The sequence below is a fragment of the Camelus bactrianus genome, chromosome X, assembly GCF_048773025.1.
Source record: "Camelus bactrianus isolate YW-2024 breed Bactrian camel chromosome X, ASM4877302v1, whole genome shotgun sequence".
In the NCBI taxonomy this organism is placed as follows: domain Eukaryota; kingdom Metazoa; phylum Chordata; class Mammalia; order Artiodactyla; family Camelidae; genus Camelus; species Camelus bactrianus.
This window is the reverse complement of record NC_133575.1, coordinates 104,488,660-104,515,654: the sequence shown is the minus strand read 5'-3', so window position 1 is coordinate 104,515,654 and position 26,995 is coordinate 104,488,660. Positions and strand designations below refer to the sequence as shown.

The 26,995-nt window shown below is 47.7% G+C and overlaps 2 protein-coding genes across 7 annotated transcripts in view; one reads left to right on the top strand and one right to left on the bottom strand.

Moving 5' to 3' along the window:
• Nucleotides 1-8,820, top strand: part of MAP7D3 (MAP7 domain containing 3) — a 29,132-nt gene extending 20,312 nt beyond the window's left edge. Inside the window, exons 12-18 of one of the 2 annotated variants that reach the window (XM_074359427.1) lie at nt 350-488; nt 1,621-1,725; nt 2,704-2,757; nt 4,055-4,163; nt 5,398-5,593; nt 6,520-6,791; nt 7,369-8,820. In XM_074359427.1, the coding sequence (XP_074215528.1) occupies nt 350-488; nt 1,621-1,725; nt 2,704-2,757; nt 4,055-4,163; nt 5,398-5,593; nt 6,520-6,791; nt 7,369-7,376 (883 nt within the window). In that variant the 3' untranslated portion in view covers nt 7,377-8,820. The remainder of the gene's footprint in view (nt 1-349; nt 489-1,620; nt 1,726-2,703; nt 2,758-4,054; nt 4,164-5,397; nt 5,594-6,519; nt 6,792-7,368) is intronic. The other variant, XM_074359428.1, reaches the window with a different exon arrangement.
• Nucleotides 8,821-12,675: 3,855 nt separating this feature from the next.
• FHL1 (four and a half LIM domains 1) overlaps nt 12,676-26,995 on the bottom strand; it is a 55,366-nt gene continuing 41,046 nt past the window's right edge. The window contains exons 1-7 of one of the 5 annotated variants that reach the window (XM_010952515.3): nt 23,838-23,993; nt 17,183-17,364; nt 16,747-16,921; nt 15,973-16,142; nt 15,343-15,529; nt 14,559-14,758; nt 12,676-14,212 (exon numbers count right to left, since the gene is read on the bottom strand). In XM_010952515.3, coding sequence (XP_010950817.1) covers nt 14,129-14,212; nt 14,559-14,758; nt 15,343-15,529; nt 15,973-16,142; nt 16,747-16,921; nt 17,183-17,364; nt 23,838-23,859 — 1,020 coding nt within the window. In that variant the 5' untranslated portion in view covers nt 23,860-23,993 and the 3' untranslated portion in view covers nt 12,676-14,128. Of the gene's footprint in view, nt 14,213-14,558; nt 14,759-15,342; nt 15,530-15,972; nt 16,143-16,746; nt 16,922-17,182; nt 17,365-18,688; nt 18,822-23,837; nt 23,994-26,995 lie in introns of those variants that run through there. The other 4 variants (XM_010952513.3, XM_074359430.1, XM_074359429.1 and 1 more) reach the window with 4 other exon arrangements.

Sequence of the window (26,995 nt, the reverse complement as noted above, 5' to 3'; positions counted from 1 at the left end):
GAGCACCACCAGACCCTTCTCTAAATTCCCTCTCTCACACCCCAGTGTGCGATTCAGTGTGAGCATATGTCTAAGACAGTTAAGAAGGGCTGATGATCTCTGATTGTGTGCGCGCGTGCCCATTTGTGTTTTAAGATGCAAAGTTGGCCACTTCTTGATAGAAATATTTTTTCTACTCCCAGGGGCTAGTTTCCCCCATTTAAAAAAGATGAAATTATACAAATCCGATGTAGTAACAACACAGAAAACTTGGTGAATCTGGTGTAAATATAAATTGTGTACTACACACAAGCAGTTTCACTATAAAAATACACACATTGAGAGTTATTTAAATATTCTGTGTCATCAGGAAAATGAAAGGCATAGCAAAGAGAGCAGATGAAGGCCCAGAAGAAGAGTTCTCAAATTTTGAAGATGTGCAGCAACCAAAGGAGATAAAAAAGAAGGAAGAAAGTCAGGATCCAGAGGACAAGAAAGTACAACTCCAGGTTTGCTGGCTCTGCACTTTCTCAAGGGATGAGAACCAGATTCTAAAATTCAGTGGAAACCCAAAACAAAAATCTCTTTCTCCAAGATAGAAAAGGAGCAGATACAGCATTCTCTGGTTGCATTTTTACATTAGAGTCTAGCTATTACCCAATATCGCTGTGAGTCATTCTCAACCACCCTTGGCAAAATCCTAGAATGTCTTCCAAGTGAAACAAAAGCAGAAAGCAACAAATTACAGTCTAGGAGTCCTTTAGTTTGTCTACGTAAATAATATTACAGCTTGGTTTCAGGAAATCCAAATCACTCACGCAGATTAAACATCCTATGAGTTTTCCCAGTCCTACATTCTGTAGTGACACTTACACCTGCACCCCTCTGCACACCGCCTAACAAATAAGATAAAAATGATGAATACCTCTAAACATTTAACGCCATCAAATCCATCAATAAAGAATGTCTCACTTGAGGCGCAAGGATATAGCTCAGTGATAGAGTGCATGCTTAGCATGCGAGAGGTCCTAGGTTCAATCCCCAGTGCCGCCTCTAAAAATAAATGAACCGAATCTCCCCCCTCAAAAAAAACTAAAAAAAAAAAAAAGTCTCACTTGTGTACATTTAAATCAGCAGGTAAATAAATCCCTAAATAAAAAAAAAAACACCTCAGACTGTACTCAGCTTGAATTAGTATGATAACCTAATTTATATTCCAGTTTTTGGTGTATCAGTTATATGTGTCACATAAATGATTGTATGTATTTGCATTCCTTGAGAATGTACCTATATGAATCCTCTCGATGCTTTCGAGAAGGGTAAGACTTGGCTCCCGTTGCCTGTGTCAGTGGAAGACTACACAGAGTCACTTACATACTTTGAAACTGTAGTTCTCTGAGAACCCTGATGTCCTGGAGGAAACATGGCTTCTAAATCCTCAAAATAATAGCCTAGTTTTTACATTTTTGCTAATGCTTTAAAAACTGATGATCCATGAATGAAATATATGAGTATTCTCAATCACAAGGTTACATTCTTTTGTTCTGGATAATGTCTTACTGTTTCACTTTTTAAACTGGTGTTCTGTGATGTCACTAAGATGTATTGAGGTTAAATGATATTTTTATACAAATTTCCTAGAAAGGCGACGCCAAAATAAAAGCTCAGGAGGAGGCTGACAAACGCAAGAAGGAGCACGAGAGAATTATGTTACAGAATTTGCAGGAGAGATTAGAAAGAAAAAAGGTAGTTTTTCTTTTTGGGGGGGGGTTTGATTCTTTGTCTAAAACTGTTGGAAATCACAAATAAGGGATATGCTAGCCCTGATTGTTTTTCCTCGGTACTTTCTTCTTATCCAAGAAGCTGACTTCTCTCTAGAAAGGTCTGTTACGGATCATACCTCTCTCTCATGGACCACTGGTGCCATTATAATGGCACTATGCCTCAGTTTAGCAAACCCTTGGGAACGAAGCTCCTTTGAGCAGAACCACAGAACCACTCAGGTCATGGTAGGGGTTGGTGGCAGTTAGAGTTTCTTCTGAACTGGGCTGGAAGTTGCTGCAACTGAGTGGGAAGAAGCAGAAGGTGCAGGCCTCTGAGAGGCCAAGGTCTGGGCTGTTTGCAAAGCAGGGCCTCACAGTGCATCTCACGTGGCTCATCTGGGAGCAAGGAAAGGCTCTGGACCAGGCCAAGGTGCTGCATGGCCTCTCTGTCAGGAGATCAGTGACCGTGAGGAGGCCTGCAGCTCTCCTCGCCTTCAGGGAAGAAAGTGAACACTGCGGCGGTGGGGGGGCTTTTATCCCTCCCACATATGCTCCTTTTAGTAACCAAACCTCTGACGTGGTCGCATCATTGGGGTGCATTCTTTTCATTAACATCAGCTTCAGTCATGGTCTGTTCAGGCCAAAATCATATTCCAAAGTTCTAATTGGTTTGCAGTATGTGCTTAGTCAAAGTACTGAATTTCTAAGTCTGCAAATCAGGAGTGAGAAGTCATTTGGATTTCTGTGTTACAATAACAAGTATATCTGTCATTGCTCAGTGTTTTCTAGATGATGGTGAAACTGGGATTAAAAGAAGGAACCCAACCTCCGGCCAGGGGTCTGTGGCTTTGGAGCAGTCACTGATACTGTCCGATTCTGGAACGTGGAAATGATCAACTTCTTCAGGACCACTGTTTTGTTTTTAATCTGTTTTCATGTTTGAATTTTTATTTTCCTTTAGAGAATTGAGGAAATTATGAAGCGGACGAGAAAGCCAGATTCGAACACATCAAAGGTAGTCTGTGTGCTCCTACCAGCAATGTGTACAAATTCCTGCTTCACATTCTTGCTGACTTTTTAATTTTTGCCAGTCTGGTGGTAATGAAATAAAACTATCACATTGGTGTTTCCCTGATTATTAAAAAGATGGAGCATGTTTTCATATCTTTAGTTAGCTTTCATGTTTTTTCTTGTCTGAAGCGCCTGTTTAAGTCTTTTGCCTAAAACTTTCTGACTGACTTGTCTTTTTTTATTTCCTTATTGGTAGTTCTTTAAATGTTCTAGGTATTTATACCTTCTTGGTTGTGTGTGTTCCAGATATCTTCTCCCAGTTTGTGGCTTTCCTTTTCCTAATGCTTTCTGCTGCTGCATAGAAGTTCTTGATTTTCACATCGCTGAATTTATCAATATTTTTTGATGACTAATGGAGTCAGGTACCTTATTGGCCATTTGGAGATTGACTCCCTTTGGTGAAGTGTCTTTTTAAGTCCTTTGCCCCTGTTTCTATTCAGTCACCTGCCTTTTTCCTTTTGATCTGTTAGAGTCTTTACCTGCTCTGGTTCTGAGCCATCACAGGTATCGGCCCCCATGCTGTAGTTTGCCTCACACTCTCACAGTAACTTTTGATGCACAGAAGTTTATTTTAATGAACTCAAATTTGGCAGCTTTTTTCCCCTTATGGTTAGTGCTTTAGGGTCTGTCTCATGATAAGTATTTGTTTACCCCAGTGCCCTGTCTTTTGATGGTTTGCATGCATCTAAGGCCTTTTCTCCCCTAGAGTCTGTGTTCTCAACCCTTTGTGCTACAAAACTGATATTTTGCTGATTTACAATTGCCCAGTTGTCCTTCATATCATTTTGAAAATTTAGAATAGAAATGTCGTTTCTGAAAAGTGCTGGGAGTCGTCATGTCAAAGATCATTTAGCCCATTGGCCTGAGAGGTTGTGCCTTAAGCAGCAGCCAAGAATTTTTTTAACTTATTTACCAACGGGCCACACCTCGGCTTAGTTAGGACCTCGAGTGGGCAAAGCCTGCATGCCAGCCCAAAGCTGTTGTCCCTTGACTCTTATTCAGAGAAGTCTTTCATTCTTGAGTGTCTTTCCGTAGCTGAGAGACACAACTAGGGCCACCTGTCCTGTCCTCTGTAGATTCTTGGGGCCAAAGAGGCTAATATTTTTTCCTTTTAATTGAAATGACAAAAATTAAAAAAAAAATTCACCAGCAATCCAGGCGTGAAGTCTGTCTTCTTTGAAATAACTGAGTCAGGATGATTGACTATTAGATGTAATCATGACTTTCCGTTTGCATTGTAGGCTGCAGATACAGCCAGCATCCAGCGTGATGCATATGAGGAGGACGAGGCGGACGATGAGGACGAGCCAGAAAGTGACGACGATTCCTTTGATGACATGCGTCCACCTGGTTTGCTCGCCTTTTGAGTTCTGTGACCATCTAGAAACTAGACTGTCTAGGTTTATCCAGGGGCTACTCCGCTTCTGAGCTGTGTGGCTTTGAGCAAGTCACTTAACTTCTCTGTCCAGCTTCCCTGTCTGAAAAAGGGGAAGTTAATGTTGTTCTTCTAGAGTGGGCATGAAATTGCAGTGGGAGAGTCCATGTAAGGCGAAGAACAGTGCCTGACTCTCAGTAAATATTAGCTGCTGCTACGCCTGTTGTTAGTTTTCAAGTTGTGCTGAGAGACTATACAGATGGCAGCTCTTTCTCAGCTCAGTGTGAGGCTTACTAGCATTTTGTAGTTCAGGACCTCACGCAGCATTCATGACCCACCATAGGTGGAATGCCACTTTCCGCCTCACTGGGAAAAATGAAAATCATGTCATGATCTGAGAGCCCTCTCAGGTGCATTGCTGAGTCGCGTTCATTCCTTGGTGAGGAGGACCACTTTATGCCCACAGTAGCAGCATTTGGCCGTGTGGCCACCCTTTATCCGGTAGCAGATATTGAACTCAAGTCGGGCACTCTGCTAGGTAGTAGGGATGCACGGCCCTCAGCCTCAAGGAACCGCAGCCACTGCGGAGTCAGACATGAGCAGTGATGCTGCCACAAGCTGGTTGCATTAAGAGAAGTTTGGCCGAAGTGCAATGAGAACATAGCAGTAGGAGCAGGGCGGGTGTAGGCCCTGCCTTAGGGCGTTGGGGGTAGGTTAAGGTAGGAGGTAGCACTAAGGGTGAGACTAAAGAAAGAGGGTCATTTGGACAAGGGGCAGGAAGTGTGGTGCCGTCATTCTTCCTTGGCAAAGGAGAGAGGGCAACTTCCCTAAAGGTGGCCCTCTGTGCTTTGATGGCAGGGTGGCCATGTATCCTGGCTAGCAGCCCAGGCCATGGTTCCAGAAAGTGGGCTTGCCTCTCTTGAGTTCTGCCCCCTGATAGCTCTAGCCTGGCAGGGTCACAGCCTTCACTTTGCTTGTCTTTGTTGTTGAGATTGCAGTTTTTTTAATTAGGTTTATTCATTTAGGTTTTTATGGGGGGTGCGGAGAGAGGTAATTAGGTTTATTTATTTATTTACTTGTCAGAGGAGGTACTGCGGTTTGAACCCAGGACCTCGTGCATGCTAAGCATGTGCTCTACCACTTTGAGTTATACCCTCCCCCTAAAATTGCAGTTTTAATTTTGTGGCTCTTTTTTTTTTTTCCCGCTAGCTTTTATAAATGGCATGGATCCATCCACAACACCAAAAGCACATTTTAAAAATGTGAAGAACACTCGCAAGCTGGAGTTTTTAGATGCCACTTCTAGCCACATCTGTAAAGAGACAAAAACAGTTTTTAATTGTGACATGAAAACCTTTAGACATAAAAGCGTGAAAGATACTTTGAGTCAGATAAAGAGTACAAGGTGAGTCACTGGGTGAGTTCAGCATAATGCACTTGAAGGGGTTATGATTGTCATTCTTAGAATGGTGCGTGAGATTACTGACTGAGCTCCTAGTTGGTACCAAACACTATGTCAAGCACTTGACTTATAGAAACAAACTAATCTTCACAATAGACTTGCTTAGTAAGGATGAGTGCCGCCATTTTTACAGATGAGAAACTGAATCATGGAAAGATTATGGACCTTATTTGCCCAACATCTCACTCACTGTTCGAAGGCAGAAGCAGAATTCAAACCCAGATACACCTGACTCCGAACTGCTTTTGTTCACACTGATTAGTGTTGTCTCATAAAATCAGGGAAGGGGACATTGAGTGACTGCAGTATACCAGGCACTTTACCTATTTTAATTCTCATTGCAACTCTGGTTTGATATTAGTGTCCTCATTGTACATACGGGGAAACTGAGGATCAGAGATTAGGTTGGAAGAACAGGCACAGATTCCTGGGAATGGAGGCTCCTCGGGGATTGTGTGAAAAGACATTAACGTACAAAAAGCCCATGAAAACAAGAGTCTGCTGAGAGGCAGCGAGGTGAGGAGAGAGCACTGGAGCTAGTAAACCCATGTCAGTTTACTGACTCCACCTTGCTGGCTGTTTCCTGGATCAGCTTGAAGCAGGGACTGGGTTCCCGGAGCCCTGCGTGCTGAGCTGCTCCTAGCCCCTCCTTAGTCTTCCTGTGGGGCCCTAGGACCTGCTAGGACACAATTTGGAAACCAGTGTATTCTGTGATCTCCAGAGTCCCTTCCAGCCTTCCCATGCTATGACTCTGATGAAAGTTCATTTACTTCCAAGGCATTTCTTAGAATTAAAAGGATACAGCTCCTTTCAGGACGAAGCCTTGATTTGGGAATAGTCAGGATTCTAACCAACATACCTCTTTCTAGATCCTCCACCAAAAGAACCACCAGCCGAGCAGCAAAAACTGGAAAGGCCAAAACCAGCAACACCATGGGACCTTCTAAGAGTTTACGTTCAGAGGCACAGGAGTGGATCTGTGACAAGATTACTGACATCACCAGCGAGACAGAACCACCTATGTCAAGTATCCCTCCTGACAGCCACGAACGCCACCTGAAAGGTTCTGTGACATCCTGCCTAAGTGCTCAGCTGGCTGTGGACAACAAAAAAAGAAACAAATCTGTTTCTACTGAGTCGGGTAAGGCCTCATACCATCATCACTTTGTTTGAGAGGTAGTTGGCCTTGAACCCTCCTCTGTTTCTGGCTGTCCTGTAGCTGTCTTGGCACTGTGTAACTTTGGAGGTGAGGGAGAAGACTGGTGGGTCTAAAATCTAGGTTGATGTCCAAGAGTTTTCCATTAAGTTAGTTTTGAGAGGGTAAATGACTTGCTTCTAATTTGTATGTCCTGCATTTCCTGCCAGACATGCAAAGCAGGTTCCGTTCAAACCCCAGATTCCTCTGCGCTCCTGGTCCACCGGCTGCTCTACAGCACGCAGATAACATTTAGGGCAGAGGCTTAGTCAGTTTTTTGGAATTACTCTTTCAACTCCAAAACCATAAGGCCTTTGTTTTTCTTTCCTCAAGAAGCTCTCTTTGAAATTGAGAGGCAGCTTGGGCCCGTTTGTGGGATGGGGACATTTGTAAGAGCACCAATATGTCAGCGACTCCACGGGGGCTGCTGAGGGTCCTAGGCCCACCCAGAGTGGGACCCGGAGCCCCGTTGCTGTGGCACCAGCATCTTCTCTACTAATCTTTTGTTTTTCCCTCTGCTCAGATATGTAAACCTTATCCAGCCTGCAAGAGAATCTATCCTCCCCTCTGGATTTTGACTTCCAGGCCCATCTCTCAAAACTTCTCCACCTCCTGCTTGAAACTGGCAAAGAAAATGACCTTCAAAAACAAATACAAAAGGAAAACATCAAAATGTCATCTTAACGTATCTGAGGAGATGCTCATGTCATCTTGACTCTTGGCCACAAGCAAGGGTCCTGAGTGAAGAGTCGTTGTGTTTTCTTATAAAAATATCCATTGTCTCTCATTCTTGTGTTTTGAGACTTGTCTCCAACATGCTTGAGTGTATATTAAGGGTGTCTTTATAAAATGCTAACTCTTGAGTTTCTGATGGAATCTCTACCAAAGGAATAATTTTTTCTAAGTACATATTTGAAGTCTCCATTTAACAATTACATTAATTTAGCAATAAAAAGCTTGATTTTGAGAACATAGTGGGTTATGCAAAGACTCAAGACTGCTCACAAGAGTTTTGTTGGATTGTTTTTAATACACAAATACAAGAAGGTTGCAAAATATAAGCGAGATCGGGTGCGTTCAGGGTGGCATGGCCGTAGACAAGGTTGCAAAATATAGTAAGTCACATTTTACCAGTATGTATGTATATTTTTAACTTTGCCATAGTCTGCCAGCCTAGTTTACAGGCACTGATACCCCAAATGCTGGAAGTCCTAAAAGGGATGATCTTGGGACAGTTAGCATTTCTCCTGTTCCTGTCAGTGTTTCCTTCTGAAGTACATATTGAGGTTTATCTACAGAAACATGAGCAGTTTTGTTGTGTACAAAAGGCAGTATTTGACTGTTGTTGATGGGGTGTGCTTAATTCCTCTTAGGTGTTTACTGTGTATAATCTTTTTCTGCTTGTGCTCTCCAGGCCTGCCCTTCACTATAAACTCAGGCTTGAGATGTGGAACCAAAATACGCTTGCCTTTCTCTAGGCGCTGGCTGCAAGCGAGTACAGGAGGAGGAGTATTCTTCAGTCCTGGTGATAGGTACACAGATACACACAGCGTACGCGTGCACACGTACACGGACACACGTACTCACAGGATGTATGTTCCTGGAAATCCATGGAATCCTGCTTCAACAATTGACTAAAACTTGAATGCAAATTAGTTGTCCTAATGCTAATGAGTTCTGGTGCATCACAAGATTGTGTTCCTTTCTAGCCACCAGTCTTGAATTAGTAAAAGGAAGTAATTATTCTTTTTGATTCCCTAGTTCTTTGCAATTCAGAGTACTGTACCTTTGTTAGCGATTAGAGCTTGGTACCTTAGATTCAAAAACTGTTTTTATATAATAGGTCTTCTACATAAAAGGCAGAGACAATCATGCTGACAGGTGAATTTCTGATACTGTTCTGCACAAGCATCACATGCTGAAACACTGTTACACTTTCATATGTGTGCTCTATGAAATAAACTTTGCAGATGAAGCAAGTTTTCTTCTCATTTTAATAATAAAAAATGTACTGGTGGTGGTATAAAAGGTGACACCAATTCCTCCAACCTATGAACACGGGTAACCAGGATGTTCGATAAATAGTAATCAGATCCTCTGATGCCCCGCTTCAGCCACTGGATGATGTGAGTGTTCCACGGGGGACAGGAAGAGGCAAACTAACTGATTTTCCTGTACCTGTTCCAGTGCGTGTTCCTCTTTGTGATGGCTCTGACTTGTATTTGAGGCCAAGTGATTAAACTATCCTCTTTACTGTGGTTAAATTCAGGTAAGTCACCGTCCAGTGGTACTAGTACATTTACAGTGTGCAGTCATCACCACTATGTAGTTCCAGAATGTTTTCATCACCCTCAGAAGGAACCCGTACCCTGTCAGCAGTCAATCCACGTTCCCCCTCCCCCAGCTCTTTCAAACCTCACATCTGGTGCTGGCCATGCAGGAGGGGAACATCTGCTTTTTAAAGTCTGAGTGTGCGGTGTGCGGTCAGGCAGTAATTGTGCTGTTACATACGCATCTCTTCATGACATCACTGTTACTATGCATGGCTGAACAAATGTTCTCATCTGCCCGTAATATTTAGTTTCTAACCTGGAAACATGGCCACTAGGTTTTGTGTTTAATAAGGTGCGGCCCTTGTTTACCCCCAGTGTTTGGCATCTGGTGCTTGGAGATCCGTGGCAGGTGTCCCCACTTGACACTCCGTATTGCTGGGCCACCCCTTGGAGCGGCTGAACTAGGATATTCCATGGTGTGCACACAGCCTGAAGTACCACCTGTTGACACCACCAAGGTGATGGACACTGACTCGGCCTACCCTCTTGCCCTAGGCTGGTGTCCTCGAACCTATCATGGGACACAGTGGTCACCTCAAATTTCCCTTCCTTTCTGGATAGTCTCTTGGTAGCCACTCCCCTGAAGAACAGGTCCCTGGCCTCTACCGGTGGACTCAAGATCAGTCCATTTCCTACGCCCGTGTCATCCCGCCCACTGCAAGTGCAGTGAAGCCTTTTAACAGGTCCCATCCCCGACAACCACAGAAACGCAGTGCGGAATACTGGAAGGGATGCTGGGTGGCGTCTGAAGACCCAAATTCTGGCTGAGGTGGCTGCAAGCTTGCCCAGTGAGTCTGTGCACATTGTGGTCCTTCTGAGCCCTCCTATCTAGCAGCTGGGGGGGCTGAACTCCCATGTCTGAGGGCTCCCCAGTTCTGGGGAGTCACTAACTGCAGGAGCCAGAGGGTTGAGGGGTGGGACGAGGAAGGGCAGCAGCAGCTGGTGCACAAGCACAAGGCTGGAGTCAGACCGCACGTTTCATCGGGGCTCATTGCCCACTCCCTGCACCCTGCTGTCCTGGTCAGTTGAGGCAGATCCTGGAAAGGCCACCTTGCCCTCCATCTCCCTCCCCACCAATCCAGTTCCAGTGTTTCCAGGCGGGGTGCAGCTAAGAATTTCCCCGACTGTGACTAGTTACGTTGATTAGTTCTTTGTCAGGTGCTTTATAGGCATCATTCGAACCCCTCACAACAACCCACTGAGCTGTGGGTATTCATTTTCACCCAAGAGGACATAGATTGGCATTTGTTCAAGGTTACACAACTAGAAAGAGGCAGACCTGATGTTTACACTCTAGTCTGATTCTAAAGCCACACCCACTACTGCTTTGGAGTGGGAACAGTGTCTTGTGGCTTGCATGGAGGGTAACATACTGTCTTTGGTGCTAGAAATAAAAATAAATGAGTTGCTACCATTTTCTTGGGTATCTGGTCGCCCTGTTAAATAAGCATTTGTATCATCATCATGAAACGTGCCTGTGATTCTGCAAGACAGGAATTCTGTCTCGTTTTACAGGTGAGGAAAGCAGCTCAGGGAGGTTAGCTGACCTGCCCAAGGTCATAACTGGAAGGTGGCAGCACGGCCAGGATTTGAAGCTGGGCGGTGCGGCTCCAGAACCTGCCCAGTTACCCACGAGGAGATATGTTCTGATACTCTTGATCCCTTCATTATGAGAGGGAGAAAGTTCTCTGCTGAAAATTTGGTGAGTAGACATTTCCCCTCCTCCCTCCCTAGTCTCAGGTTGTCACTCCAAGTGGAGCGCTGAGTGCTGTGCGTGAAGCTCTGTGATGCCGCGTCTCTGCCCTGAGGGGCTCACCGGTTCCCTGGCAGCGCGCTGTCCTAAGCAGTCGGTCTAGATGTCTGCCCAGGGAGGGTCTTGTCACTTATTTGCTGTGTGACCTTCAGTCTTCTCATTTGGAAAATGGGACAACAGTGCCAGTGCTGGCTGTGAGGACTCGATATGATGTGTACAGTGTTTGCTTGAGTGTTCAGAGGGCAGGGGTCTCAGGCAAGCCTGGTGCCGGGGGACGGAGGTGGTGGCTGGGAAGTGGCAGGAAGTGGTGGAGGGTGACACAGGGAACCTCAGGCACAGTTGAGGGCCTGCAGTCTGCAGTTGTGCGCCTTTTTCTCTGCAGAGCTCTTCAACCCTGGCGTGGGCCGAGGCTTTGCTGGCTGAGTGGGGAGGGAAGCGAAGGGTGACAGGGTTGAGGGATGAGAACGGTGCAAGTGATGGAGCGTAGCGTCTCGGGCAGGTCAAGAGGGAGAAGAGGCTCAGAGGCCAGTGGAGTCTTCGGTGGCCTGGAGGGTGAAGAACTAGTTTGGCCAGATGAGGAGGACCAGGAAGGGAGGAGCAGGGTCAGAGGAGAGGTAGGTTCAGATGCCGCGAAGGTCCAGGCTTTGCCGGTACAGAGCCAGCAGATGTTGGGGGCATTGGAGACATGATGGGGTCTCCCCTGGGGTCCCTTCTCCTTCCCAGGCTTGTTCCCCCTGTGCTCTGTCCCTTGGTCCCTTGGTGCAGCCTGTCACCCAGCTCCCTTGGGAAGCAGAGGGGCAGCAACTCAATTCTTCACAACCCCTACTTCCTTGGGACCCCGGCAGTAGACAACCAGACAGACTCGCATTGTTTTAAGGGTTTTAGCTGCTAATTTCTAGAGAAACACACACACACACACACACAGAGCTGTTCCCATGCATACAAATGCTCAGTTTCTTGCAGACAGGTTTTGACTCCTAACATGGCAAATGTTAGCACCAAAAGGGTTCTGTCCTTTGCTTTGTTCACCTTGGGCATGAGCACCCTCTGCTCCCCACTGCGTTTGACTGGACTATACTTTCACTGGGTGCCCTTCTGGCCTGGGGACCCACCCATCTGAGGTGATTGCAGCAGACAGCTGTCTCACTGGGCCTCCAGTCCTGAAAGGACCATGTGGCCTCGGCAGGCTGGCTGCCCAGGAACCTGAGCCCCAGAGGTGTGGCCATGATCTGGAAGCTACCTCCACCTCTGCCCACACTGGCCCTGAGCCACCAACCCCTAACTGAGGTGCATGGGCCCAAACAAGCACTGCCCACAAGGGGGAGTGAGTTCTGAAGGCCCGACAGTGGAGAGCACATCAGTGTTCACCGTGGCTCAGCTCCAGAGGGCACAGGAAAGGGGCAGCCAACCAGAGGGACAGGATGATTTCTTGATGACACACTTCAGCTGCAGTCCCCCTCCCACCCCCAAACCCCGGCCAAAGGAAATCAATCTGCTCTTTTTAAGGGATATGAACATCTGGGAATGTATATTTGGGGTCAAAGTGGGTTTTGTTGTTATTTAACTGCTTCCAAGGGCTGCTATAGGTTTGTTTTATCTTGTTTTTACTTCCTATGTTCCATGTAATTGCACTGAGCTGAGTATGTCTTTGAAGGAAGGGGAAAAAGAGTCATTCAGGTTTGTGGATCAGCAGGTAACACCTCAGAGCAATTCCACTAGGCAGAATTAGAGGACAGGAGGCAAGTTATTCATATGCCGCTTTATTTCTGTAAGGATACACTGAAACGTTAGATGATAATAGCTAATGACAAAATGTAGAAATGAGGCATCAGCTTCTCTAACCACTCCTACGAGAATGTTAATATGTATTGTCATTACATGTGTACTCTTGATGTCATCTCTTTATACTAGGTCATATAACAATGTGGATAGAATAGTCAGTGGGTAATCCTGCATCTCAGGTAAGCACTATGTGGAAATCCGGTTCTGCCTGTGAGGACGGTGGCCTCCCCACTGCCCCAGAGATCCAGCTAAGCTCTTGAGGAACAGTCCTAAGAATCACAAGAGAAGGGAGTTGGCGGGCCTCTTTAACACACGGACAAGGAGAAGACAACTACTATGTTACAAGGGATTCAACTTGTCGCTGTTTGGAAATGTCGTTGTATCCGTGTCAATGAGAGGCCTGGCGCCTGCTCACCTACCCCTCTCGAGTTTTACGGTTAACTTCTGTAGGATGAATTTCAAAACTGCAGGAACATCTGAGGGGGCTAAAACATTTTCATGCAAGTCTCCAAACCCATAAACTATGTTGCTATTAATTAAAACAAAAATATTGTTAATTAAAAAAAAAACGAACGACAGCTGGGTTAGTTTTGTTAAGCTTCCAGAAGTATTTGCTGTGACGATGTTCTTCTGAAACAGGCTCGTTTTCTCAGATCTGCCTACACTTTCCAAATCACCTGCATGTTCCGTGCCTGAAAGTAGGAACGCTCAGGAAACACGCCACACGGGGGAGATCAAACGTTAGTACAGGGAAAAGGTCAGTTTAGAACTTACGGCTAAATTCATATGTTAAATTTTCTGGAAATTCATATTAGTCGTTTGAAAGCACAAAAGAACAGAAGGAAGGTTTTGATGAAGATAAACCATGCAATTCGGTAAGTTCTTTCCGCTCACAGAACAGGGTGAGCAGCCGAGTTGGAGCAGCCGCTGCAACTCTTGGGTGTCGTGCGACGACGACACGGTGGGTCCCAGCTGAGCCACGAGACGCATCTCAGTGGGGGCTTTATCTCTTAGGCTTGTCGCTTACATCACTAAGCAGCTAAATGGTCAGCACTTTTCTGCTCTATGATAAACATGCAGAAGAGTCAATCTAGCTAAGTGTTCCTTTTTTAACTGCAGCTGTCGAGAAATAAACTTTGCTGCAAAGTTGCTTTTTGCTAAATCCTAGTATGATCGCTGTGTGCCCTTACTTGAGTAATAACTGTAAAATGGGAGAAAAGACAGAAGGAGCAACTGTGAAGAGGTGAAAAGCCGCTCTTGCCCGATGGGTGGTGCAGGGCAGAGGGTGAGGACACAAGGAAGAAGACTCAAATTCCATTTTACAGGACAGGAGCCCCTGTCACTTTACAGCTTTTTGGCACAGTCGGGGCAATACACTTGCTCCTGATGGAAAACAAAGCGCTTGTTGGCCAGATTCACGGAGCACTTTTTGCAGTGGAAGCAGTAGTCGTGCCAGGATTGTCCTTCATAGGCCACCACACTGGAGCCTTTACCAAACCCTGTGGAGGAAACAAAAGCAAACAAGAACGACAGCTGAGTGGACACAGGTGGCAGCCAGGCCACCGCCTTGCCCGTTCACGAAGCCAACAAGCACATGGGGCGGCGTCCGCCCGGCCCCCCGCTCCACCGCACGCTGTCCCCCACGCCGCCGGGACCTGAGAAGATGCCAGAGCTCAGCCGAGGGCTCCCCTTCTTTCCAGAACCCACATTCCCCTGCCACCGCCATCGCCCTGTGACGCGCACCGACCTCCCAGCACAACCAGTGTCTTTGATTTAGGTCAGGGCCATGGCATCAAAGTGGCCACCAGGAGGCAAACTTGGGCTGTCGGTGGGGTGTGCACTTACCGGGCCTCGAGGAGCTGCTAAGCTTCGATTTTTTCTATAAAGAACCACCACCCACGAGGGACAAGTCCTCTCTCCACCCGGATGCCTGCCCCGGAGGTTGGCGCTGGGAAACAGGGTGAGAGGCAAGCGTTTCCCGTGGCACACTGGGGGCTTCCTAGCTTTAGAGACTGGGTGGCTCACTCTTGACACAGTCCTTTTCCCTGAGGATGGCAAAAGTCTTCTCAAATGTACATTTCAAGGCTCCCCGGGGAGATGGGAAAATTGGAGGCGGGGGAGAGGGCCCAGGGCACATGGACCGCGGCCGCGAGATGAGGAATGAAGTGATTAGCTTGGCTTCTGATCGCAAAAGACCTGCCCACTGGCACCTCTGAGCTAGCCTTCCGCTACGCTACGGGGTGCTGTCATCCCAGCTTCTCGCTCTCCAGCCTCCCTCCCCCTTCCCCTGCCCTCCCCTCCCCCAGCCCAGCCCACTCCTCTCCCCTCCCCCACCCCCTCCCCCCAGCATCCCCGCGCAGTGCCTGCCCGTGGCCGTGGGTCTCGGGCTCGTGGTCTCCGGCAGCATCATTAGTTAGTCGGCAGTAGTCAGGAAGTGTTCTGTGGTGCAAAGGCTAATCTGGCCTGGGGGAGAATCCAAACTATTTGGGGGCCTTTGGGACCACAATGACAGCGGGAGAGGGCATTCTTTGGGGCCTTTGTGGATGAAACCGACGACGTAGGAGAATGAGAGATGGTTACCATGCGCAAAACCTAGCCTGGCAGACTTAGCAAGGACTCTTTAGCCTACCAGTGATGGGGTTCTTGCATCCAGCACACTTCTTGGCCACAAAGTTCTTGTAGCAATCCACGCAGTAATACTGGTCCTCCACAGCGGTGAAACGCTGCCCAGCCAGCTTCTTAGAGCAGGTAACACACACAAAGCACTCGGCATGCCAGGGCTGATCCTGGTAAGTGATTCCTCCAGATGTGATGGCCTAGACCAGGGAGTGTAGCACCGGATTCAGATTCAACAACCATTTTGTTGAGTGCCTACTACGTGCCAGGCACTGTGCTGGGCGCTCTGGTCTACAATATCTCATTGAATCGCCACAACAGCCATGGGAGGCAGGTGCCATTATTATCCCCGAGTTACAGATGAAGACACTGAGGCTCACAGAAGGCGGGCCCCTGTGCGAGGTTACACAGCCACTAGGTGGAAGAGGCCAGCTTCCAGAGCCAGTGTGCCCCCGGACAGCCTGCCGTGGCCTGGGTGCTGATTTCTACCACCACAGCCTCCTCATCTGTAGAACGTGAATAATAATTCCTACGTCGCAGGGCTGCCGTGAGGATGGAATGGGATAGTGTGTGTGCAAGTGCTCTGCAAACTGTCAAACGCTTCTAGAAACACTGTCAGCACAGAACTCCCTTGACAACGTACCTTGTTGCACTTCACGCAGTGCTTGGCAAACTTGGTCTCGTGGCAAGTCACGCAGTAGAAGTCCTCCCCTTTAGGGAAGAAGCTTCCCGTCCCGATGACTTGCTTGCAGTTGCTGCAGGTGAAGCAGTCTTTGTGCCAGACGGTGCCCTTGTACTCCACATTCTGATCTCCTGCGGGGGGAAGCGAGGGGGTAGGCCCAGGCCGGTGCGCTGCAGGGGGCTGCATCCGCTGGGCGCCCCCAGCCCGAGGAGAGGGAATGCAGGCCCTGCAGTTCTTGGCCTCACACTTCCGGCTCGCCTCCCCGTGGGGGTTTCTCTACCGTGTCCTCCTCGTGGTCGGTCATGCCAACCCAGGCTCTGTCGGTAGGGGCCCCAGCCACAGTGATTTCAGGCTAGCTGCCTGAATGCCCATTGCCCGCCCCCGCCCCTCCGCGGATTCAGAGGTTCAACGGGGGTTCCCTGACCTGGAACCACACCCTAAGGAGGAAGCATGCTTCGATCACTTACTCTACCCACATGAGAAAGTGCTACATACTGTTCACTTCCTTCTCTTGCCACAGACCGTTCTCTCCATGTTCTGCAGTAGCCGAGTGTGTGCGTGTGTGCAAGCATATACGTGTACACATATATACGGGTATATATATGCGTGCACATATATGCTGAACTCTAGAAGCGGCTCACAGCGGCCTCGGCCCCATCACCACAAGCCACCCCACGTCACACCTGCCCTCAGGGCCTCCTCCCTGGCCGCCCCGGGGCTGAGTGTGGCCAGTACCTGCCACAATTGGCTTGAAGCACCCCTTGCACTTGGGGGAATCCTCCCGCGTGGTGCACTTGTTGCACAGGATCTTGTTGTCCTTGGCCACGAATGTCTCATTGGCCAAGGGGTGAAGGCATTTGGCGCAGCGGAAGCAGGTGTCATGCCAGTAGCGGTTCTTGTAGTGCACCTCCTGGGAACCGAGCAGAGGGGGTGGGCTCTTTGAGTGAGGCCGGCACCAGGGCAGGAGCGGGGCTGCCCATCAAGGTGACACAGTCCCTTACACCCGGGGTGGGGGGCTGGCATCCCGTCCACGTCCCCCATCAGCCAACCAGGGACACCTGGGCAAGGAGGAGGAATGAGAGGGTGGCCGGGCCATGTCTCTCTCTCTCTCTCTCTGCAGAAAAAGCCTGCCGGTCCCGTCCCATCCCTGCGGGGCCCACCCCGCCGCTACCTTGGAGTCGGCTCCGATGGGCTTGCGGCACTCCACGCAGGTGTTGGCGCAGAACTTGTCGAAGCACTTCAGGCAGCAGTGGTGGCCGTCCTTCTGCACATACTTCTTCCCCTGCAGGGAGTCCCTGCAGTAGTGGCAATCGAACTTCTCAGTCATGGTGCCCACCTTGTAGCTGGAGGGACCTGCAGGGGACACGCGGGCAGAACCAATGACCCACAGAAAGGTCAGCGAGCAGCCCGAGGGGCTCCCGGGGAGGCTGGCCCAGGTGCCAGGGCCACAGATCCTTCACTGGGACTCCTGTGAGGAAGGCGCCCCGAGTGGAGCTCCCCAGGGGCCAGAAGACCAACAGCCAGGGAGTCTCCAGGGCCGGGGAGACAGTCCTGCTGGGACGTCCCACTGTGCTACTCCAGAAGACACGGGAGGTGAGGGAGGAGGACAGATGGCTTGGAGCTTGTGGTGGCCAGACGGGTTCTGGCGGGTGCAGGGGTTCTGAGCCACAGTGCAAACAGTCCACACACAAGACATGCAGCTGTGGGCAGTCTGCAGGCGGCAGCTCCCGGAAGGAAAGCCGCTCCGCCTGCCTGTTCCCAGGGGGCTGGCGGGAGGGAGCGGCCCAGAGCCTCTGCTTAAAGGGCCACGTTCTAAGACTGAGGCAGCACCGTCCCACCAGCCTCTGACCCTTCCTCTGTAACTTTCTCAGCACAGCACAGCATCCTCTGGAGGCATCACTCTCTTCCTAGCTGCAAAATTCAGTTCATCTAACAGAAACTGACAAGCAATCCTTATTAATTTATTCTAAATGTCTGCATTTATTTTAAATCTCACAGAACACTATTTAATCCCTGAAAAGATCCTAAAGAATTTTATCGAAGATAGTCTCCTGAATTTTGATGCCTGGGCAATCAAGCCACAGCGGATTTATTAAAATGGCACACTATGTGGGTGCCGGTTAGTTCTGCAACTGTGAATTATTTGTCACAGTGACATGCAGTTTTGTGACATGCCAAAATCAAATCCCCCTTCATTCATGCAAGTGAAGATCAATATAGTAAAATGACATGTTACGATTTAGGACATCTGTTTTAAAAACTGCAATTTGAAAGTGTAATCTGGGGGAAAAATGACTTTTAAAAGGTGTTAGGCTGATGATTGTAAGAACCCCTTCCACTGCCTTCAGATGAACAAGTCCCCTTCCCCCGTCCCACGCGCCTGCAATCACAAGCACTAAAAAGCACTCTGCTAATCCTGCCACCAAAAAGGTGCCAAATGTGAGTTTCTATTAGCTCTCAACTTCTGTAAACATATGCTAATTTGTGTCTCTCTCCCTGAAATAGAAACTTACACGGGTAAATAGATAGCAATTATTTAATTTGCCCAGGAAACAGGAGAACAGAGACTATTTTCTCTAACTACTCACAAACATGGTTATTGTGTGAGCAAACATCCCAGGAGTAATTTAGAGAGAAAGAAGGGGGTAAGAGAAAGGACCAGATGCCCAGTACTCACCGCAGCTCTTCCACTAACTGAATGGCCCCAGACTCTCACTTTGGGTCCCATTCCCAGGTTTTTTTATACAAACACATGTCCAAGTTGTTTGGATCCTGTTGCCATAGGCAACCAAACAGCAGAGTGAGCTAAGGAAACCACACCCTGTGTCTGAGCACTCGGCCTCCAGACAAGGGCAGGCAAGCAGCCCCCACCCCCAGACCCTCCTCTCCACGCAACTGACAACTGAAGCAAAGCAGTGACATCCTTGTGCAAAGACACGTGCTGGGGACAGCTGTGTCATGGTTCAGAGATTTCTTGAGACTGGAGACTGGTTCTCACTGGCACTTCTGCCCCAAAAAGTAAACTGGGCTGTTCCTCTACATAACTGGGTTAGAAAGGAAAAGCAGAGCCACGATGAAACCAGCGTCTTTCCCCCTGGACCACGCACTGTTTGTGGAAGGCAGCCTTTCAACCGTCTAGCCCCTGTGTGTACAGGAAGGAGTGCCTGTCACAGGGAGAGAACGCTGAAAATCACTCTCCTTAATTCACTCTTGCTGCTCTTTCACATGGCACATAAAATCCTTGTCTTGCTAGCTTTTCCATATTGAAATTGTGCTCTCAACAAAGATTTACTTTCTTGTTAAGAGCTGCGCAGAGAAACCAAATAAATCTCCAGTAACAGTAAGTGCCAGGAAATTAAATTATCAGTGGCTCCTAAATGCCATTTGGCAGGAAACCAGCCCTTGTAAGATCAGACAGCACTGGCTTCCTGTGTGGCTAGCGACCACGGCTGGGTTAGCCCTTCAGAGACTATCTTGGGCCTTATTTGAAAATCCCTCCTTCCCCCTTCCCAGTCTCTAGGTAGAATAAACGTCTGAACCCTACTCATTTTACTAGCACTCTCTTTTGAGGTTGTTCAAGGAAGAAACTGATTCTAAATATTTCTATATTAAAGTAACATACAGAGACCCACCTAAGGAGAGGTCTATCTTGTGGGATTTCTGAGTCCTCAGGTCCCACCAAAAAACCAAACCACCAGAAAACACAGTGAATTCTATTTAAACGTTTTCAGAGGTTTTGGAGAGAAGGAAAGCCACTGCGGTTCACAGTACCAGACAGATCTTACCTGCCAAGCCTTTCCCACCTTTAAACCACGCACTTTCCAACCATTATTTACCAATGCCAAGCCCTGCACTGGTTATTTTCATAGTTTTATAACATGACTCGCTCAGAGTTTCTAGGCATCCAGATGATAAAATAATCCATGGCTCACCATGAACATGGCAGTACCCGAGTGTGCTGAAGATGGAGTCGGTGACGCCGTGCGGGGTTGTAAACCAAGCAGAAGGAAAAGTGACCCCCGGTCAACGGTACCACCAAGGACAGTCCGCTTGGTGTCTTTGAGCCCTAGCTTTAGGCAACATTACTTTTTCCTTCTGTGGGGTCATCTCATACTCGCCAGCACTGTGTGCTTAAAGCCAAAGAGTCTCCATCCAGACAGAGAGACAAACTGCAAAGGGCATATCCTTTAGGAACAGATTTCCACAGCTGACTCAAGCCTTTTTCATGTGTGTGGAAACACTCATCTGTCAAGATAAAATAGGCACTTCTAGGAATGGAGGCTTCATTGCCTAATAAGTAAACAGGCTGGAAATACCTACAGCACGTTAACAGTGTCAACGTCGAATTCATGAACTTTAGTATTTTTTTGCAATAAATCCAATTAAGTGGAACTTTGGGCAACCTGAATGAGCTTACCTCGTGTTTTTCTAACCTTATAATTATTTGGTCCCAAACTATTTCAAACCTTCACACAGTGTGCTTAGGGGGGACTTGGAGTAATGTGTTCCTGTGATGAGAGTTACCACCTCACTTCGCATAAAATATGGAAAGTGTGCACAGAGCAAATGTTCTGTTACTACTTATCTCTAAAGAGATTAACAACTCTAAGAAAACAGCTTACAAATGACAAAGCTGAGACAGACAGGCAGCAAATACTCTGATTTGTAGGCTCCACCAAAACGAGCTACAGTTAAGATGTGACTTCACTAGGAGAGAAAAGCTCTACTTTCCTTTCTCTCCGTTTGTTAGAAATAAGAGAATAGAGAGAAAAAGGAAGATGGCATTTCCCCCTCTCATTTGGGGCATTCTTTACTCTTCATGAATCCCATACACTTAGGTGTTTGTGTTTATCTCTTGGTGAATTTTTTTGTTATCCCCTTAGCAATTTCTAAGTACATGAAATATGAAACCTTTTAACCTTCCAAAACTTCCAGATCTGTTCGCCTTGACCCGTTGCCATGATCTGCTTGCCTCCCTGCCTGTCTCTGCCCGGGACACGTTTGCCCTAGGACAGCTGTCAGACTCCTCTTAGCTCACAGTGTGCCCTCATCCCTGTGTGGCAATGAGGTTTCTCTATCATAGGAAAGTTGGAAAATACCCTGGGAGCCCCAGGGGGCCTGATCCCAGCCCTTGGATACGTGGGTCACACAGTTGGTGCCCGCTGACTGACAGGTGGAGGTAAGTCACCATCATTAAGCTTCTAAAACCTCTCTTATTAAAAGCATTTTAAAACAAAGACTTGTTTCAGAAAAGCAGGGGGCAGCTCCTGTGACCCTAAGGAGCTGATGTCTAACTGACGCTCCTTATAGACTCAGCCAGTTAGAATGCAGTTGGAGACGTGACAGGGTGATCAAATTTTAGTATTTATTCCAAGATGGTAGCCTGACTTTCTTGCTATGCCTATTTCAAAAGACACATCATTCTTTACTTAATAAACAAGCTTCCTCTTTCAGAAAATTCCTGAACTACACTCAACATGGTGATAGGGGCCTACAGAAATCTCAGTATCTCAATAAAAAGTGTTGGCTTTCTATTTAATCGGGTACACATAGAAGAGACATAACATTGAAACATTTGGTTTTTTACTAGAAACCTCTCATCAGGGAGGATCCAATTTGTCTTTAATAATCTTCTGTTTTATATACCTTCTCTCATGTATTTCTTGCTAATATTCATTTCCCTCTCCTCCTATCCAAGTGGCTCAAAATAAGAAAATTTAAGGAAAAAGTGAATATTACAATTAAGTAGCATTTTTCTAACCAAGTGCTTTCCCCGAGTGGGATACTGTCCAGTGTAAACAATGAACTGCAACTCAAATGGGGGAAAATGTGGGTGATTCCTGGTCTGTTAACCACTCAGTCCAGCACACCACTGCGCTCGTCACCCGGCGTGTGACCACGCAGCAGGCAGGCTTGTGCGGCAGAGGGGTGGACACAGCACGCCAAGTCACAAAGGGCCATCCCCTCCAGACCGACCGCGCGCAGAAGGCCGCACTCAGATCCCTGAGCCCGGGGACCACTCGTGGGCCCGGTGGTCGCTCGTGGTCACATGAAGCACAAAACGCCCCGTCTCCCCATCGATTGGGCCTTCTGACCACATTTCGGCTGCTTCTGGAGCATCCCCGGTGCCTGTCCTGCCGGCCCACTGGTCCCATCCGTCCCTGCCCAGGGAGGGCGTAGGGTCACACTCCCCACGAAAGGCCAGAGGGTAAAGGAAGGAACCTAGAGAGCTCGGCAGACTGTCAGTGTCCCATCACAAGATGGTCAGGTCCTGTTCCTGAAATGTCCCGTCAGTATGCGGACGGTCCCTAAAAACGGACTGTGACCTCCCCGCTCGTCCATTTCAGGGCACAGTGGCTTCTCTCTGGGAGGTCCCCTCTCTCATCTGCTTCTGTGGACCTAGGAACCTAATGCAACACAAGATGACAGTTCTGGTTTTCAAAGTCATCTGGAAGGTGTCAGAAATTTGTCTAATTTAGTCACAGTTATAGCCTCTGGATTTATATATCCAAGAATAATACCGGGATTTGGTACAATTTAAAAACCCAAGGTTGGGTGTGTCATAAATATGTCACCTTTGAAATACACTTCCCTATTCCGTCATTTAATTAGTAAATAAAATGGGGAATTACTTCACCAGTTAACACACGTTCAAGGTCCACAGGAATAAGGTGTACAGCTGACTAGTCTGCCTGCACCCAGGGACCGGGGATGTTGGCCAATGACCACAACCTTGGGCATGTGGGGCCATGTTTGTAAAATGGCTCCGGCGGGGGGGTGGTTTCCCAGCTCTTGAACACCTGGGAACAAGGAAGACACTGCGTATTGATTCCTCAAAGCAGGACATTCCACTGCAGCACATTTGTTTTTTAAAGCAACAAAAGAGAAATTTCCCAAAGTATTCCCATTGTTTATACATCGACACTCAATTACAAGTTTTCGAAAATAATTCTTCCAAAAGACTGCTGCTGATAATTACTCCGTCCCTTAATCTGACAGCTGGGAGATGGGGCAAAGTGCCCGGTTGCTAAGAAAGGACTGTTACTCAGGCAGCGGGCAACAGGGCCACAGCGACATTCCTGGCTGCGGAGCCGAGAGGGGCAGCAGGCTGACTCCGGAGAACTGGGCTCTGTGGGGAAACTGGCCTCCCTTCAGTCCTTCGGCTCCTGTCCTGAGGAGTCTTATCCATGGCCAAAGGGCTTCCTCAATGTCAGGTTATAAAACAAGTGGTAATGATGGTCTAGAGTCTGAACTTTGCCCCCCTTTCTGATAAGAACAATTAAGAACCTATGTCTCATATCAAAAGGATCACCGCTTCAGGAAGACTAAAAACATGGTTCAGAAAAGAAGATGTGGTTATGTCAGTATGGAATTTCATTAGTTCTAAATCTTCCTCCTTCCAGCTCAACATTCGACTGACCTTTTCTAAACACTTTAAATTCAGCTTAAAGCACTGTCAAGATGAAGACTTGTATCTTACAAATAACACAAAAAAATTCCTAACAGCAACAAAGAAAACCTCTTTCCTCTCACACAGTCTTTCACAGTTTCATACGATGTCCTGGAAAATGTACAACACAGTAATATATTTAAATATTAAAAAAAATAAGCCACTCAAACTGCTGATTTTATTTGAGGTAAGGATAATCTTTTGTCTGAGAAACGGCATTAGAAGAAGGCAAAGACAGAACAGAGACAAGCTGTGACTTATTTACTATTTAGACAAGACGAAAATCATTTCACCAAAATTATCGTTTCGACAAAGGATGGATTCACTGCCTCAATAAAACTGTGCTTGACAGAAGATAAAGAACAGAAGCTTTTACCTGAGTGTCTATGGGAAGCCATGGCTCAGAGACCAAGTTCAGGAGCAGCACCTAGTATCAATCTTCCCTCGACCCCAGCTGATAAGGCTGTGGCTCAGTTGTGAACATACATTTAAGGGGAAGCGGCTAACACAAAAATAACCGAGAGCAGATGGCCCACCCCTCCCCAGAGATCACAACCTTAATCCCACTAGAAAATTCTTAACCATTTTAGGTGATCCCAGGGAGAAGAATAGGACCCAGTAAAAATACCAAACACTACATATAAATACCTGTGGGGCTACTCAGCATCCAAATTAGCTCGAGAGCCAGAGAGGCCACATAGAAAGTGATCCCTGTACCGGAATAAAATTTGGACTCAGCTCTGGCATACCTTAACGCTGAGCCACCCTCATTAGTCCACTTTATATGCCTCAAGAGCTTGCATTCGGTCCGCTGAAGAATTCGTTTTTTGTGCTGCGAATGATAAAAGTAACTATAAGAGAGACTTACGTTACCAGAGTAATTAAAAGGGAGGAGACTCTATGAACGTAGAGCTGGAGAGCATGATCTCTGTGTTCCTGGGTCTGTACCAGAGATTAGCAGAATACTGGAAAGAGCCATTCCAGCCTCACATCTCCCGGAGGCAGAGGGAGCAGGGCAGGACAGAGAGACAGACGCGCGCTGCCTATTATGTCCGGGGAGATGCTCTGTCCCACAAACACAAGCTCTTGCTTTTCACTGTCAGGGTCAATAAAAGTAAAAACATCCACAAAACCATGGCGACCTGGCCTGTGGTCACAGCTCAACCGGCCATCCGATGGCTGGAGGCTGGTAGTCAGGACAGAGCTTTGGGAAAGGGCCCTCCAGCCCTGCTCCATCCCTCTCCGGCCTCCTCGCTGGCCCTGTGCCCTCCAGATGCCCCCACCTTGGGGTCCCCCAGCAATTCCCGCAGCACAGAGCCTCCATGGTCGCTCCTCTGCTCCTTTCAAGGCTTTGCCCCAAGCACTTTCTCAGCACAACCATGCTCCCTGGCCCCACCCTCTCTACCCTCTTCCCAACTGGTTCCCCACAATAACTATTTGCTGAAAACATGAATTAAAAAGATGCAAAAAGCATGACTGAAGCCTCATAAAACCAAAACACAATTCCACCTGGAACCCTAAAATGGCTCCACCATTGAACTGCAAGGGAAGTAGATGGCCTTGACTCTGGGTCAGGCAGCAGGCTGGGAACCTCACTACCGCTGTCTTGTCTAGCGCGCATCGCTGGTTCCAGGCCTGTTCCCGCATCTTCCCCAGCAGCCTGCGGCCCAGGGCTGGGCTTCACTCATCCTCCTACTCACAGCAGCCAGCAGGGAAGCAATACATGCTTCATGGATGGATTCATGGATGGATGGATGGATGGATGAAAGTTTCAAGATTCTTATGCTCTTCAAACGTTTAATGAGAAGTCATTCTAAAAGAGAGCTGAAACTGTTAGTAACTTCTAGTTCGCTGGGAAATGACATAACAATGAAAGGCAGGATGTCACCAGCAGATTTATGAGATGTTAATGTCAAAAAAAAAGAGAAAAGCCTGGGAAAAGAAAGGAAATGGCACTGTGCTCGCCCCTTGCCTCCCCGGTCTCTTTCTTATCTAGGCTGGCTGCACTACGCAGGGAGATTGGCCCACTTGAACAATGTTGCACCCCTAAAGCAAACTTAAACTTTTCACCCAGAGGAAATGCTTTTACTTTATGAAATGATTAACCTTTACAAACCCTAAGTTTTGGATTTTAGTGAGGTATATTTTTAGGTAGAGCTAAGGTATTTTTAAACGCCCCTCCTGCTCTCCTCCAGGAAGTCAATCTGGTTTCCTGCCACACATCAGGAGGTGGCCTCTTGGAACAAGGAGAGTAGTTTCTTAGCTGGCTGACCACTTGCGAAGTTAGCCAAAAAACCTAAATCTATTTTGCCTGGAACACACAGGAAAACACAAAAACTAGCCAATTACTTTCTGACCATTAATTAACGAGTCAACTCCGACAAGTGAGTGTGAGCTGGGAGCATTTATCCCACAATTCATACTGACTAGGTTAACCCTGCCTTCCTAGAAACTTCGTGAGGCAGAACCACTGCCTGCTCTGACATGTGTCCCTACTGCCCCTGTCCTCGAGTCACAAAACTGCATCTTTCACAAAACCGAAACAGAGATAGGCCCTTTGTGAGGTGACAAAAATCAATTTCTAAGTCGGAAGAGCTGATAGGTTTGTCGTGTCTTCAATCAGTGCTTCCGAAACCTTGACGGTTACTTAGCAGACACGGAAACAGTCACTGGTTTCATCAGCATCTGAGCCACCTTCGTTACACACTAACAGTACGACGTGTGATAACGTCCTTAATAATCACTGCACTGTTGACACGGCGCCTTTACATACTACCGGTGGGGCTGGCTGGTGTTTGATGAACAAATCTCTTCAGCGTCTGAAGGCCATGTTTCAGGCCTTCCAGCCTCTCCCACTCTAGTCAACATGAGGAGGATTCTTCAGTGAGTGCTGGGCATCAAAATGCCTAAGCTCCTTCCTGCATGCACACTTCTGAGAACCGTTCACTTCAGAGGTTATCTACACACTCTTGTCTTCCAACTATTCTGCACCAGACCTACCTTTGGCTCCACCTGTAGATGATACCACCTCCCCATCCACTCCTTTATTTTGTAAGATGAGTACAGTTTTGCTGGTCACAAAGAGTAAGAGACGGGGGGAGGGTGTAGCTCAGTGGGAGAGCATAGGCCCAGCACGCACAAGGTCCTGGGTTCAGTCCCCAGCGCCTCCATTAAATAAGAAATAAAAGACAGTCCTTCCTTCGCAGTCTACCCAGATCAATACACAAGTGAGTCCCGTGCAAGCCACAGCACGGTAGGTGGAGGCTACCAGACAGGTACAAAGTGGTATCGAGCTCTGTCACAGGCAGAGAGCATATCAGACAAGACCTGATGGCTGGGATGACAGGTGACCTGGTCCCTGAAGAATGAGGAAGATGGTGGCACACAGAGGAGGGGAGAGGGATTCCAAGAAAAGGTACCAGGTGAGCAAAGGTCTGAGAACAGAGCCGCTCCAGAGGCAGGACGGTGCGGGGGGTGGCGTGGGCTGAGGAAGCCACTCTGCGGTCGGTGCAGGGGAGGCTGAGAGCGGCCCGG